This window comes from Balaenoptera borealis (genome assembly GCF_965194805.1).
Source record: "Balaenoptera borealis genome assembly, chromosome: 11".
Classification (NCBI taxonomy): domain Eukaryota; kingdom Metazoa; phylum Chordata; class Mammalia; order Artiodactyla; family Balaenopteridae; genus Balaenoptera; species Balaenoptera borealis.
The window spans coordinates 43,870,889-43,883,699 of NC_138868.1; the positions used below are offsets into that span (position 1 = coordinate 43,870,889).

Below are 12,811 nucleotides of genomic sequence, written 5' to 3' on the forward strand. Positions count from 1 at the left end.
ATACATGAAACATGTATCTCTGGACTCTATTCCAAGGACTTGGTGGGCCCTGCCTTTCTAAACTATTCACCAGCTTTCATCTCCTGCTTTATCTACATCAGTCATCGCCTCTGGAATGCTCTTCTCCCTTACTCATCCCTGCCCATATCGATGCTCTACCTCTTGGCATGAGGGCTGCTTCCTTGACGAAGCCTGCCCGGTTCCCTGCCCCTCATTCACAGCATCCAGTGTTCTCCCTCCCCAGCAGTCACCACACTTTGCAGCGGCCTCATGTGTGACTACCGCCTCGTGTGCCTCCCCTACTAGATGTCACCGCCCCCCCCCCCCCCCCACCGCACCAAGGGCAGAGTCAGTGGCTGGCTGTGCAGCACTGGGCCGGCCCCTCCTCGGTACAGCGCCCTGAACATGCAAGTGCTCATAAATGTTTATAGAATGGACTGAATGAATCTCTGTCGGTGATTCACAGTGTGCAGCCCAATTAACACCAACAACAGGAAAAAGAGGAACCGGTCATTCTGTTATTCCAACCGGACCTGTTATTCCAACAGGTCCATAACTGAGGAGGACAGTTACAATGTGAGGGGGCTGCCATAGGCTTTTTAAATTAAAAAAAAAAAAATTTGTTTTTTTTTTTGATAAAACATATATATTGAGTCTTGTAGCAAGGATAACAACTAACATCTTGGGACTTCTGCTTCCCAATGTCTTGGAGTTCTGTTCCTTAAAAAAATGGTCACAAGCAAAGAGAGAGATTTGCTCATACAGGAGATACACAGACTGAATACACAATCCAAGAGACCTTCACAATTGGTGGTGGTTCACAGTAGTGAAAAGAGCACACGGAAACAGAAGATCTGAACTCCTGGTCCTCCTGCTTATTGGCTAAATATCCTAAGTCATTTAATGTGCCTGGGCCTCAGTTTCTTCATCTGTACAATGGGGAAAAAAAGAATCCAGTTCACCAGCACATTGAGGACAAAATGAAATAACCAACGACAACGTACTCTGTGAGCAATGAGGTGTCATACAAACAAAAGTTACAGAAAGCAGAAGCACAATCTGGGCCAAAGCCCAGCCTTCAGCCAAAGAACCATCTACACTTCTCAGACAGAAGAGGAAGAAAAGAATCAGGAAGGTAATCTTTTTGGTTGTTTATTTCAATGCTCCCACAGACAGGGATTTAATCTCTCACCATCACCCTTCTTGTAAAGCCACTCAGACACTAGAGAAGAGTGATCCAGGTGGCCTTCTCTTCCCTGTTCTCAATAATCTCATTTTCCTTTACCTGCCTCAATGGGCCCAATGACCTACTCTACATCTCTTTCTTCATTTTTTCCGAATTTTGGAGCAGGCTCTATTTTTCCACCAGCTCCCAGCATTCACAATTCATAGACAGAAATGTCAGGGGGCCACATGTGGGTTCCAGAGTCTCCACTCTGGTGATGGCTGGTGGAAACCCCTCTACCCGTGGGATCTCCCCCATCCTACCATCAGAGGCTTTCCAGCGAGCCAAAGTACAAATACTCCTGGGAGAGGTCACCTCCAGATGTTCATATCCAAGTTACTTACAACAGACGGTGAACTCATTCATGATGCTTTTTCCTGGTAACAGAATGACAGCAAGGCGGCAAATACCCAGAGAGCATGGCACCTGTGTGCTTTTGGTAGCCCCCGAGATCAGCAGGGTGGGGTGAGGTACAAAATATGGAAAGGAGTTGGTAAAGCTCCCAAAGACAAACTCATGATTTCTTTAGTTTTTGCCTTGGGCTCACCCACACACAGATGCAATGCTCATACTCACAGCCAAGGAGTGGGAGGGAAGAAAGGGTCTTGGGCTTGCCGGGTGGGAAAGAAGGGAGGCTCACATATGCAGGGGAAATGGTGGGCCTGGCTGAGAAACAGGGAGATGACGGGCACTAGATGGGGCGGGGAAATGGGAAGGAAGAAAAGCGACAAATAGAGTCCAGATGCCAATGTTCTTGGTATTTATGGTATTATAATGCATCACATTCTACTTCAAATTGCTAAAGTACTACTCTGTCACTTCTCCTTCAGAAGGTAGTAACTTGTTATCTTGAGAAGACACAGCTTTGAAAAGAAGTATAGAATAATGGCTAAATGTTTAGGCTTGAGTTTTAAAGACATGAGTTTGAATCTCTAATCCGTCAGATATTAACTGTGTGGCTCTAGGGAAATTATTTAACCTCTCTGTTTTCTCATGTACCACAGAGCACCTACCCTTATGGGGTTTTGTGAGGGTAAAATGTGATCCTATCTATAAGCTTTGCACACAGCACCAGCCACAGGGCAGGGCTCAAAACATGTTACATTTTACCACATGCAAGAGCCTGTTGAGGTCCTTCGCTACAGCTCCAGGAATCCTTGGAGTTTGCAGTCCACAGCATCCATAACCATTTAGCTCTAAAGTTCCACATATTTTCTCAACAGAAATGCCTTTTCACTTAATTGAAGGGCTGTTCCGCTATCCTCCCCCAGGTCTGCTTCACACAGGTTACCTGTCAGGCCTGAAGGCAGGGAAAGAGGGGGGCAAACCCTGGGTTCAGGACACACCTCTCCGGGCACACTCACCGAGTCTGGGTCTCGCTGCTGTTCGAGGAAAGCTGAGAACTCCACCAGGCGGAGTTTGGTTGTGCCAATGGAGCGGCCCTGCCAGGCCGGGACCGAGGGAGCTGGGGCTGACGCAGGCTCAAACCCTGAAATACCGATCGATCGTCACCTTCAACCTGGCCGCTCACCTCCCCTCGGGCCTCAGGCCAACCCCGGGGCAGGGCCCTACCACGAGGAAAGGCCAACAGGCCCGTCCACCAGAGTCAGGGGTGGAGCTGAGCCAGGCAGTGGTGGGTTCTGGCGGAGGAGCCCAGAGGCAGGGCCAGCCGGAGAAGCGCAATGCACGTGGCGGCTCTTTCTAAAGCCGGCGCCAGCTCAGGTTAAGGGCTGTGGCGTGAGGACACCTAATCCTGGGCAAAGGGGCCTCGCTGGGGACCACGGCAAGAGTGATGAAGAGTGGAAGCAGGTGCTGGCCAAGGTCTCCTGTGAGACAGGCAAGGCAGGCGACAAAGACCTCCTGTGCTCGACCATCTCCTTCCCTAAGGCTGCAGTCGGCAGCACTGTGGAACACTCTCTTGCAGCGCTCCGCGGTGTCGGAGCAGAGGGCGCCGGGCGAATGCTCGGCAGCCTGGGGAGTCTCTAACGGAGAGCGCCCCACTGAGCCTCTGCGCATGCGTGCAGCGGGAGGCAGGCGGGCCGGCTGGGTCCCCCGTTTCTGGTTGGGCTTCCGCGTAAGCGCTCCTTTAAAAAAGCGTGCTCGGACTTGAAACGCACTTCTCTGAGAAAGGGTGAGTAAAACCCTATCTGCCCTCAAGACTGGGACTGCCCGACGTGGCCTGTTTATGACGAGGGAGGAACCACAGCAACTTCCCCTTCCAAGGATGACCCAGGGTCCTGAGTGAAAGTGATCAGGCTTCCTGGTTCTTTAAAAGCCCATCAGAAGAGCTCTCTAGAGATGACCGAGGCGAATCAGGACCTGGGAGGGGACACCCCCCCGACCCTCCTGAGCTCCGGGCTAGCCCTGCCTTAAGGAGGGTGCCGGCGAGAAGGGGCGTCCATGGCTCTGCAAGTGAGGGAGGGTGTGCAGCTGTGGAACAAAGCAAGAGGGTCCCGCAGAGACTCACCTGGAATGGGGGCTGTGACCGCTGGCTGGATAGGGTAGGCCTGCTGCACGAAGGGCTTGACGCTGGAGACAGAGGACGGAGAGAGTCAGAAACCACGACTGCAGCAGCGGCTACTTCCCCCTGGCCTTGGCCTCCCAGGGCTAGGGACCCACCTGGGGGCCCGCCACCGTAAAGTTCCCTGTCTGCAGGTGGTAGCACAGCCCAGGCAGACCTCTGCCAAGACAGAGACCCAGGTATGCTGTCCGTTTGAGACGGGCCAGCAGGCTGCTGGGGACCAAACCACCAAGCCTCATGCCAGTTCCGGGGGACGAGCTGGACAGACGTCAGCCTGCCTTGCACGTGCTGTGATATCTACCTCTGAACCTCTCTTCTGATCCCTGCAGAGACCGAGGTCAGTGGTCACCATTTCCAGGCAAGGATTGGGACACGTTTCAGGCTCTCCTTCTCTGGGCCAAATAGCTCTAGTTCTTTTGAGAATATATGGGCAGGAGTTCCTTTCTGCTTTTATCCCTAGACTGCCCTTATCTTCCAGCTTACTGAGTTTGCTTCCCTTGCCCTCAAAGCATCAGCAGGATTTTCTATTAGCTGCCCCCACTACAGGGAAAGCCGGAATACAATGGGCTATATATAGGATCACCTCCTCTGCCCTCTCTCAAGCAAGCACTTTCAGGAGGACCCCAGGCTCTGCCCCCCAAAGCCATGAAGGGATGGAGACCCTCCTCCTGTTGCCAGCTGCACGACCACTAATACTTAAGGTGGGAGTGAGGTGTTTACACGTCTCCCGGATCTGAGCAGTCTCTTTCCTGCTATTTGCCTCAGTAGGTAACAATGGAGGATGACTTCAGTGATCTCAGGTTAAATCTCCCTTCTCCTCCAAGCCTGCAGGCAGTCTGGTGCCAGGAAACCTCTACCTGGGGTGGGCTGTGACCAGCCCCTAGTTGTCACTGCTGGCCCCTCCTCAAACTTACTCTTGTGAGGATCCAGGCTGTCCTGTTTGTATCATTCCCGGCCAGAACTGGAAGGCAAAATGCAAAAAGCTTCAGGGTTATGAGTTCACCTCAAAGCACTGCTCAGGATGTCTATGCACTGTAATCTTTGCTAAAGACAGTGAGTTCAGATCATCCACCAGCTGCAAAGTGACCTTCCCTAAATGCAGATATGGTCGCTGCCCTGCAGAAGATTGCAACCTACAGCTCCCTCTGGCTTTTCTTCCAGAAAATCTCCCGGAGGGCAGGGACTAGGCAGCAGCTCTTCAGCATTCACCTGACACCCAACTGAAATCTGGGTGCACTGCAGAGGGTTCAAAAATATCTCATCTGACTGCTTTACCCATGTGCCCACCCACCCTTCTCCTCCTCCCTCCATTCTGAAATGTTTCCTGTGTAACATGTGCCTCCACAGCTCCCAGCACGCGGAGAGGACACAGCTCAGAACGAGAGGCCAGGAGCTCGGAGCAGCAGTAGAGACGCCTCCTTTGCTGTGAGCTTTCCTGAGCTTTCTGGTGCCTGCTGACTGGCGGCCTGCTGGAAAGGCAGTAGGATGTCAAGGGAGTCAGAGAGCCCTGGGTTTGAGTCCTGACATCGCTAACCATGTGATTATGATCAAGTTACCCAAACTCTTGTTTTGTTACTAATTAACTCCAGTTTTCTCATCTGTAAAATGGCAATAACAGTAAGAGGCATTTAAGATTATTTTGAGGATTAAATGAGATCATAACATTAAGCTTCTCAGCCCTTGGCAGGTGCAAAATGAAAATGATAATAGAATACTTCTGTCCCTTTAGGGGTTAGTTGCCATAAAGTGACCCTGAGGACACAGGAAAAGGGACCAAGGGCCAGGATTAAAAAGATAGAGCCGGGCTTCCCTGGTGGCGCAGTGGTTGAGAATCTGCCTGCCTATGCAGGGGACACGGGTTCGAGCCCTGGTCTGGGAAGATCCCACATGCCAAGGAGCAACTGGAACCGTGAGCCACAATTACTGAGCCTGCGCGTCTGGAGCCTGTGCTCCGCAACAAGAGAGGCCGCGATGGTGAGAGGCCCGCGCACCGCGATGAAGAGTGGTCCCCACTTGCCACAACTAGAGAAAGCCCTCGCACAGAAACAAAGACTCAACACAGTCATAAATAAATAAATAAATAAATAAATAAAGACCGTGAATTTCTTAAAAAAAAAAAGATAGAGCCGAAGAGGCAGATAACAACCTGGAAGGGCACCAAAAAAGTGATACTTAATTCCACGTCTTCAGGGACTAAGCTCCTTCCCTCTCCTTCTCCCTCTTACTCTCCCCCCTCCCTCTCCCTAGCTCCATGCTTTCTTTCACCATTTTGCACCCAGCAACAGGGCACCACAAAATGGTCCTTACCCTCTCTTACACCTGACCCAATTAACAAGAAGTGCCAGGTGGATGGCTTTGTGCTTGGCCACGTGGACCCCCCCGTGCGCTCAGGGGCCATCTTTATGGATACAGCTCACGACTTACCCCCGGCGCCCCCGGGAAGGTGGGGCGTGGAATCCCTGGCAGCCCCAGCTTGTTGTGAATGGCAGTGGCTGATACGATCTGGGCTGACGACATGGCGGCCATGTGCTGCAGGGCCTTATCCTTTGCAGTCTGATCCTTGAAGGTGACAGTGACACACAGAATTAATACACAACACGTGGCTACCGGGCAGCTTAAACAGGCACAGCCACGAGCACAGGGACTAAAATACAGAGCCACAAAAAAAGGCCAAAAAAGCAAACATGCACAGATAAATAAACACAGCCAGAAGGCTAAAAACACACTCAACCTACTGTAACTCTGAACGTTTACTGAGAACACCCAGTAGCAAGGTTTAAAAAGAAAAAAATTTTTAATCCATTTTCCAACAGAATGGGAAGCCTCTGAGAAGAGTGGACAATGTATTTATTTTTCCAGCTTCCAAAGGGAGATGTCTCCAATTACTTAACAGACTCAAAGAGAGGGAAAAAAAGGCCCTGCTTTCAAGCACACAGATGGGAGGAGGGTGAGAGAAGAGGCGTGGTTGTGGATCTGGGGTAGGACCATCGCAGAGTGCTGGGAGGCCCGTCTGTGTGCTTGGCCTGGGAGCCCTGGCACACACCTGGTGGGGAGGCTGAGAAGCAGCGGGGCGGCGGGGCGATGAGGCAGGGCGATGACGGGGCCAAGCAGCATGCTGGCGGGGGGCATGCTTTCTCAGGTATCCCCGCCTGCGTCAAAGGCTAGACAGGTCCTTTCCTATAGCCAAGGACACAGGGGATGCTACCAGGTAAGTGGTTTCCCCTTTTCCTAAAAGGGTCTTTTCTGAAAAAGCCAAGGCTGATAACACACAGCTAGCCAAAAAGTCTGCCAAGCACAGCTAAAGTACAGAATACTCAATTTGGTGAAAATACTTACCATGCTTGTTACCTGGATACAACAATAAACAATTTGTTAAAAGGATTGCGTTACAAAGGCAGGGTTATTCTTCTTCTTAGTTAAAAAATATATACGTATACAAACACATGATACTTGGGTACAATAAAATGCGTAGGAGCGTGGGGTTTTTTTTCCACATTTTAGGAGAAATGTGTGACCCAGGTAACTATCTAGAAGGGCAATTATCAACAACCGCAACTCCCAACTCCTTTGAGCTGGTTCTGAGGCTTCCCCAGTACAGGTGGAGAAATGGTCAGGCCCCTGGTGTGGGGCAGGCCCTGATGGTGGGGCAGGGCTTCACACTCAGTAAACATGTCGAGGGTCCTGGCTGCTTGCACAAGGTCTATACACGCTATCCCAGGCCCGGACTCCATCAAAGCAGGAGCAAAATGGTGACATCAGAGTAAAAAGAGCGCTCTCCCCAGCTGTCATTCAGAGTTCAGACAGAGAGTGAAGGTCAAGGGAAGCTTCAGGCTAAGACACTGAGTACCAGCTGAGAGGTGGCTTCAGTGTTTACAGATTTACCCAAAGGTGATGAATAAACATGCTGAGGCGCCAAAGGCAAGGCCAAAAGGAGGGGGGAAAAAAAAAAAAATCAAAGCCTACAGGTACTAGAAGGTTCTAAGGAAGATCAATCAGGTGGTCCCAAGGTAGAGACACCACTTTGCCCAGTAACTGCCGGGAGCACCATGTGAATTTTCAAAAAGCTTATATTAACCCTTGAAAAAGAGCTTAACGTTTGCATAAAATTTTATATTTTATACACTTCTCTGGCTCTCAACTGAAAAAACGAGCCTCATCTAACAGCTATGCAGGGATACAACTAAAAAAACGAGCCTCATCTAACAGCTATTCGGGGATACACATGGTCATAATGAGTATCTGTAAGGGCACTGCTGCAGCTGAATGACACCATGAGGGCTCCGGATGCCTGCAGGATTATTGGTCCCCAGAGACTGAAGTGATGCCTTTGCTGCCTCTGGTCAGATGGCATTCTTCGAGTTGAAGCTCCATTTGCTAATCTGCTGAACGTTCTAACCTGAAGCCAGCTTTCTCTGGTAACTTTTTTTTAAAGGCCCGAAACATTTCAGACACTGAAATGCCAGGAAAAAAGACAAATTTTGAAGTCAGTGGAATTTTATGATAAACTGACTGTGTGTGTGCAAATGCCCTACAGCCAAACTGAGCCTGACACATACAGATCTCAGTGCCCGTCAGTCTACCCTTAGCTGGTCCTGCAGTTCCACCTGCCACCTGCCCCGCCATCCCCTCAGAGGGTAACCCTGGTATAATGAACAGGAAACCTGGCTCAGTCACACTTCCTTCCTTCTCTGTCAAGAGCACCTTGACATCAATACAAGCTCATGGGTTTCTCTTTGGACCAGTCACTTTGGACTCCAGCCCCCAAGTCATGTAACCCTTAATAAAAGGGTATCAATACCCTCAAGGAAACCAAAGGAATGGCATAGGTATAACCACAGATGCCTTCCCCAACGAGCTACAAGCCTTACAACCTCTCCAGGGCCCAGGTGGGGGGAGCTGAGAAAATGGCAGCCCAGGCTGCTTGCCTGCTTGGCTGACGCAGACTGTACGGAAAAACTACAAAAGAGCTGTGGGCTTGGCTCTATTCCAAAAGTACATCATGGGGCCTCTCTCAGACCTGAGACTTCTGTGTTTATGAAATGCTGATGACAGGGGCGGTTCTGCTTGCCCAAATACAGAGTGCGTTTGTGCACACTTGGGTGCAGTGACCAGGAATCATTAAGTCCAGGTCCACATGGAAATAAGTACCTACATCTCCACAACCCACTCTTACTCTATTAGAGTTGCTTGAGATGTTTCCCTCTGCTAGGCTGATTGAAAAGTTCTTCAAAACGTTCACGGAAGTTTGATACTTTTCTTTTCTAACAGGGTAATCAGTCAATGAGGAAAGGAGAAAAGTCATCACCTTTGCTGTTTATGTCACATAGCTCCAGACACTTCAGAATACGGTCTTTTTCTTTTGTTAAATAAAGTCAGGTTTGACTCTCTTATTACCCAGCATTCCACCAGGTACCCAAATGAAAACAGAAGTTCAGAAGCAGAAGAGCAAATCAATTGCTTCGAGCACACCAACTTGCTCTATGCCAGTAAAAGGCGTACGTGCTGGGGAGTCTGGAGACCTGGTTCCAAACCTGCCCTCCACCTGACATTAATGGGCTGTATTACCTTGGGCAAATCACCTAACACTCTAATTTTCTTCAACTACAAAGGAAAGAGTTGTACTTTATTTTCTCAAGGTCTTCTGACTCTAAAAGTATTTATAGTTTGACATCCATTATAAGCAAATACATCTTAATACATATAGCTGAAAAACCACTAGTGAAAAGACAGCAGGATGTTAAAATTTGGGCAGTTCTTGGCCACCTGTCCTAATAGAGAGAAAGCCAAGTGCAGAGAGGAAATTTTATCTCAAGTAGAGGTCCTTTCTGCACTTGACCTACCTATTTGAGAATAGGCAATTTTCTACAGATGGACTAAAATGTCTACACCAGATATTTCCCACTTTTTGTAGTGGTGACATTCGGCATACTCATTTAATTTTATAATATCTCCCCTCTATCTATGATATACGATGGAAAATTAAGATTAAAATTTTTTGTTTAAAATCTAAAGTAACCCTGCAGATAATAAGCACCACCAGGGAGATCTCGAAATCAGAACTGAGAGACTGGCTGTGGGCCTACTTATCCTGAAATGGGAGTACAGAAGGACACCGAGCTGAGAGATTTCAACGGAAGGATCTCTAAATTGACATTTTCAGCCTAGAGATACATGCCTGGCTTTGAAGAAATTATAACTCTCAGTGTCAGACCTGAGTAAATGGCTTCTCTGTGTCATTCTAGTCTAATATCCTGGACTTTTAAACATTCCACTCTATCATCACCACCCACCCCCAGAATAAAGGGGGGTGGGGGGGGGTCGCTAATCCATCCAAACAACAGTAGCTTAAGTAAAATAAAAAATACATGCTACATTTGTACACCACATTAATTTTATTCTAAGATGTTTTCACACTAATATTTCTGAGATGTGGAAGAGATTTACAAAGGGTGAGCACATTGTTTTATCTTGAAAAACTGTTATTAAGTCAATACTGAGTTATCGTCTATGATGTCTTAGATTACAGGAAATACTGAGTGTATGCATGTGTACATACGAGCATGCACGAGGAAAAAACGTGTCCTAGGAAGAAGCTTGGACAACTTCATATTCACTCCTTTTTACTGATTTTAAGCCCATCTATTCCTAAGATTATAAACAATGAGGCCATAAAAAGCCAAAGTGGGGAAAGAAAAGGCATATCTCCCTTATCCAACCAAACCCAAACTCAAGCCCACAACCTGGAATGTGGAAAATATTTATGGAGCAGGAAACATGGGTCTAAGACTGTTGATGGAGTGCTAAGAACAAACAGCCCATGTGACCTGAGACTGAGGGCAGACGAAGCACTCCAAGGCAGGGTGCACGTCTCAGTACCCACTCGACTCTCTTCCTGCCCCATTCCTGGCATACCGCGCTGTCAACGGCCTCACTACCTCTGCCACGCGGGGTCCAGCAGGCCATGGCAGACATAAACTTCTCAGCCTGAAGCCTTTCAAACTGTTATTGTTACTAAGTAAACAGGCTTTCATATTTCATGAAGCAGAGCAAGGCTGCCACTACAACTCTGGGATCAGCTGACTACCTTCCTCTTGCTGCTGAAATGTACACAATGTTTGGAAAATGTCTTCATGTAATATCCATGACAGGAAGGCAGCCTATCACAGACGCACATTGCTGGAGTGGTGCGCCCTTCAAACTCAAGGACATTTTATGAATCAGTCTCTGGAAAGTAGGGGACCCTTGTTCCCCCCTCTGTTTTCTCAGCTTTTAAATATTCTGGGGAATCAATTATCTCATAATTTTTAGGCATTAACCATAAACACATTTTAAAGATAATATAAAATGGCACACGCTTGCATGTACTATATTATAGTGGCTACATATGAAATCTGAATGAACAGCATACTAAATCAATATACTCCTGCTTATTCAGGGGCCATCATTTCAGAATTTAAAGACTCCAATCTAATTTCTTCATATGGAAGTCCACCAATACATCAGGAAAAATATGTACAGTCAAAAATAAAAGACCATGGATTCAAAAACTTTTGATAGCTATTAAGTGTTTTTCTCCAAATATACTTCTCTCAGCAATATAAAAATATAGCACATGAGAGGAAAGATAGCAATTTGCTTGCAAAATCACTTTTTCAGAAAAAGACAAAACAGAATACTTTCCTAAGAAGTAATTTTGCAGATGTTGTTTCTAATCTTGCACTATGTGTATTCACATGACCTCTGCAATTATTAGCAGTAGCCCTTAAGCAGATAAACATCATAAGAGTCTATGATGGCTTGGAGAAAGGATGGAGGGCACTTGAATTTTTCTAGCCATGATCTCTAATTTGCTTATTATTAGAGAAAGCAGGAGTAAATACAAAAGGGCCTATTTCGGGCGGGCAATGGCTAATGCCAAGGAGAGAAGGCCCATTCATGCTTCCCCTGACTTGCCATGTAATGAGTAGCAATTAATTCATCTTATTGTATTTCCAAATGCCAAAAACTCCATTCACATCAAAGAAAAATTTTTCAAGGCTTTTACCATTGTCCATTTTTAAATGTACTGTTCTATATTTAGTATTTTATAATTGTCAATAGTGTTTCCTTTAATTCTCGTGTGGGGCTCAGCATCATAAAGGATTGCAGACAAGGATCTGTGATTTGTAGGTGTGCCTGATGACTCTCTACCAGGAAGCCTGGGATTTAGGCCTGTTAATGCCAGGTCTGGGTGTTGGGGAGAAGGCACCCACTAACTTTAGCCCCTTTCCCCGTGAGGGACAGTAAGAGGCAGGAGGCAAATCTCCCTTGAAAAGCCAGAAAGTACCAGCTCCCACCACTCATCTTCTCTGTTTCATTCAAACAGGCAGACACAATGAAAATAGGGCTCGGATGAGGGAGACAATGCAAAAGCATCTCGAGTTAGGGCACTGAGCCCTCATCCTCCACCAGCGAGCACCCTGTAAGGAGGCAGCATGACAACACGTGGAGGGCTTGGGCTGTGGTGCCAGATAGCCCTGGGATCCAATTCAGACTTGTGACCCTGGGTGAGCCCCTTAGCCACTGCAAGCCTCTGCATCCTCACTTGCAAAGTGAGGACAACACCCACCTTCAGGGGTGCTTTGAGAACTGCATCAACCACTCTGAGCATACAGTGCCCACAGCCTTGCCATTCTGTGGACGTGCCATCTATGGGGCCCACATGACCGACCATCCAGGCTCAAGTCGCTCGAGAGCTGAAATGCTTAGGATCCCTGGTCCTGAGTACATAATCTCTGAGCTCAATGTGATTGAGCACTGTCTATATTGGAGGCCAGTTAACAATGGGATTTCCCTAGGAAGGGATAAAAATGTAGAATGAGGCTGTTTCTGTTGCCCTTAAAGAGAAAATCCAGACCTGGCTCCGCTGACATAGAAAGGTAAATGTATTCAGTCCCCTAGTTTTACACTGTAAGCTCTGTATCATCACACCGTTGATGAGAGGTTCTAATTCCATCACATCCAAGCACAAGAAATTAACTGCCTCCAGTCTTGGTTTTAACCCAGTTAAATTAAAAACAAGGTAA

At 47.8% G+C, this 12,811-nt stretch overlaps 1 protein-coding gene across 1 annotated transcript in view; it reads right to left on the reverse strand.

Annotated features, from left to right (window-relative positions):
* The window catches only part of TEAD1 (TEA domain transcription factor 1), a 264,328-nt gene that overhangs the window by 51,957 nt on the left and 199,560 nt on the right, over window positions 1–12,811 (reverse strand). Inside the window, exons 6-10 of the mRNA XM_082341601.1 lie at window positions 7,083–7,094; window positions 6,171–6,305; window positions 4,661–4,707; window positions 3,693–3,754; window positions 2,590–2,714 (exon numbers count right to left, since the gene is read on the reverse strand). Coding sequence (XP_082197727.1) covers window positions 2,590–2,714; window positions 3,693–3,754; window positions 4,661–4,707; window positions 6,171–6,305; window positions 7,083–7,094 — 381 coding nt within the window. The remainder of the gene's footprint in view (window positions 1–2,589; window positions 2,715–3,692; window positions 3,755–4,660; window positions 4,708–6,170; window positions 6,306–7,082; window positions 7,095–12,811) is intronic.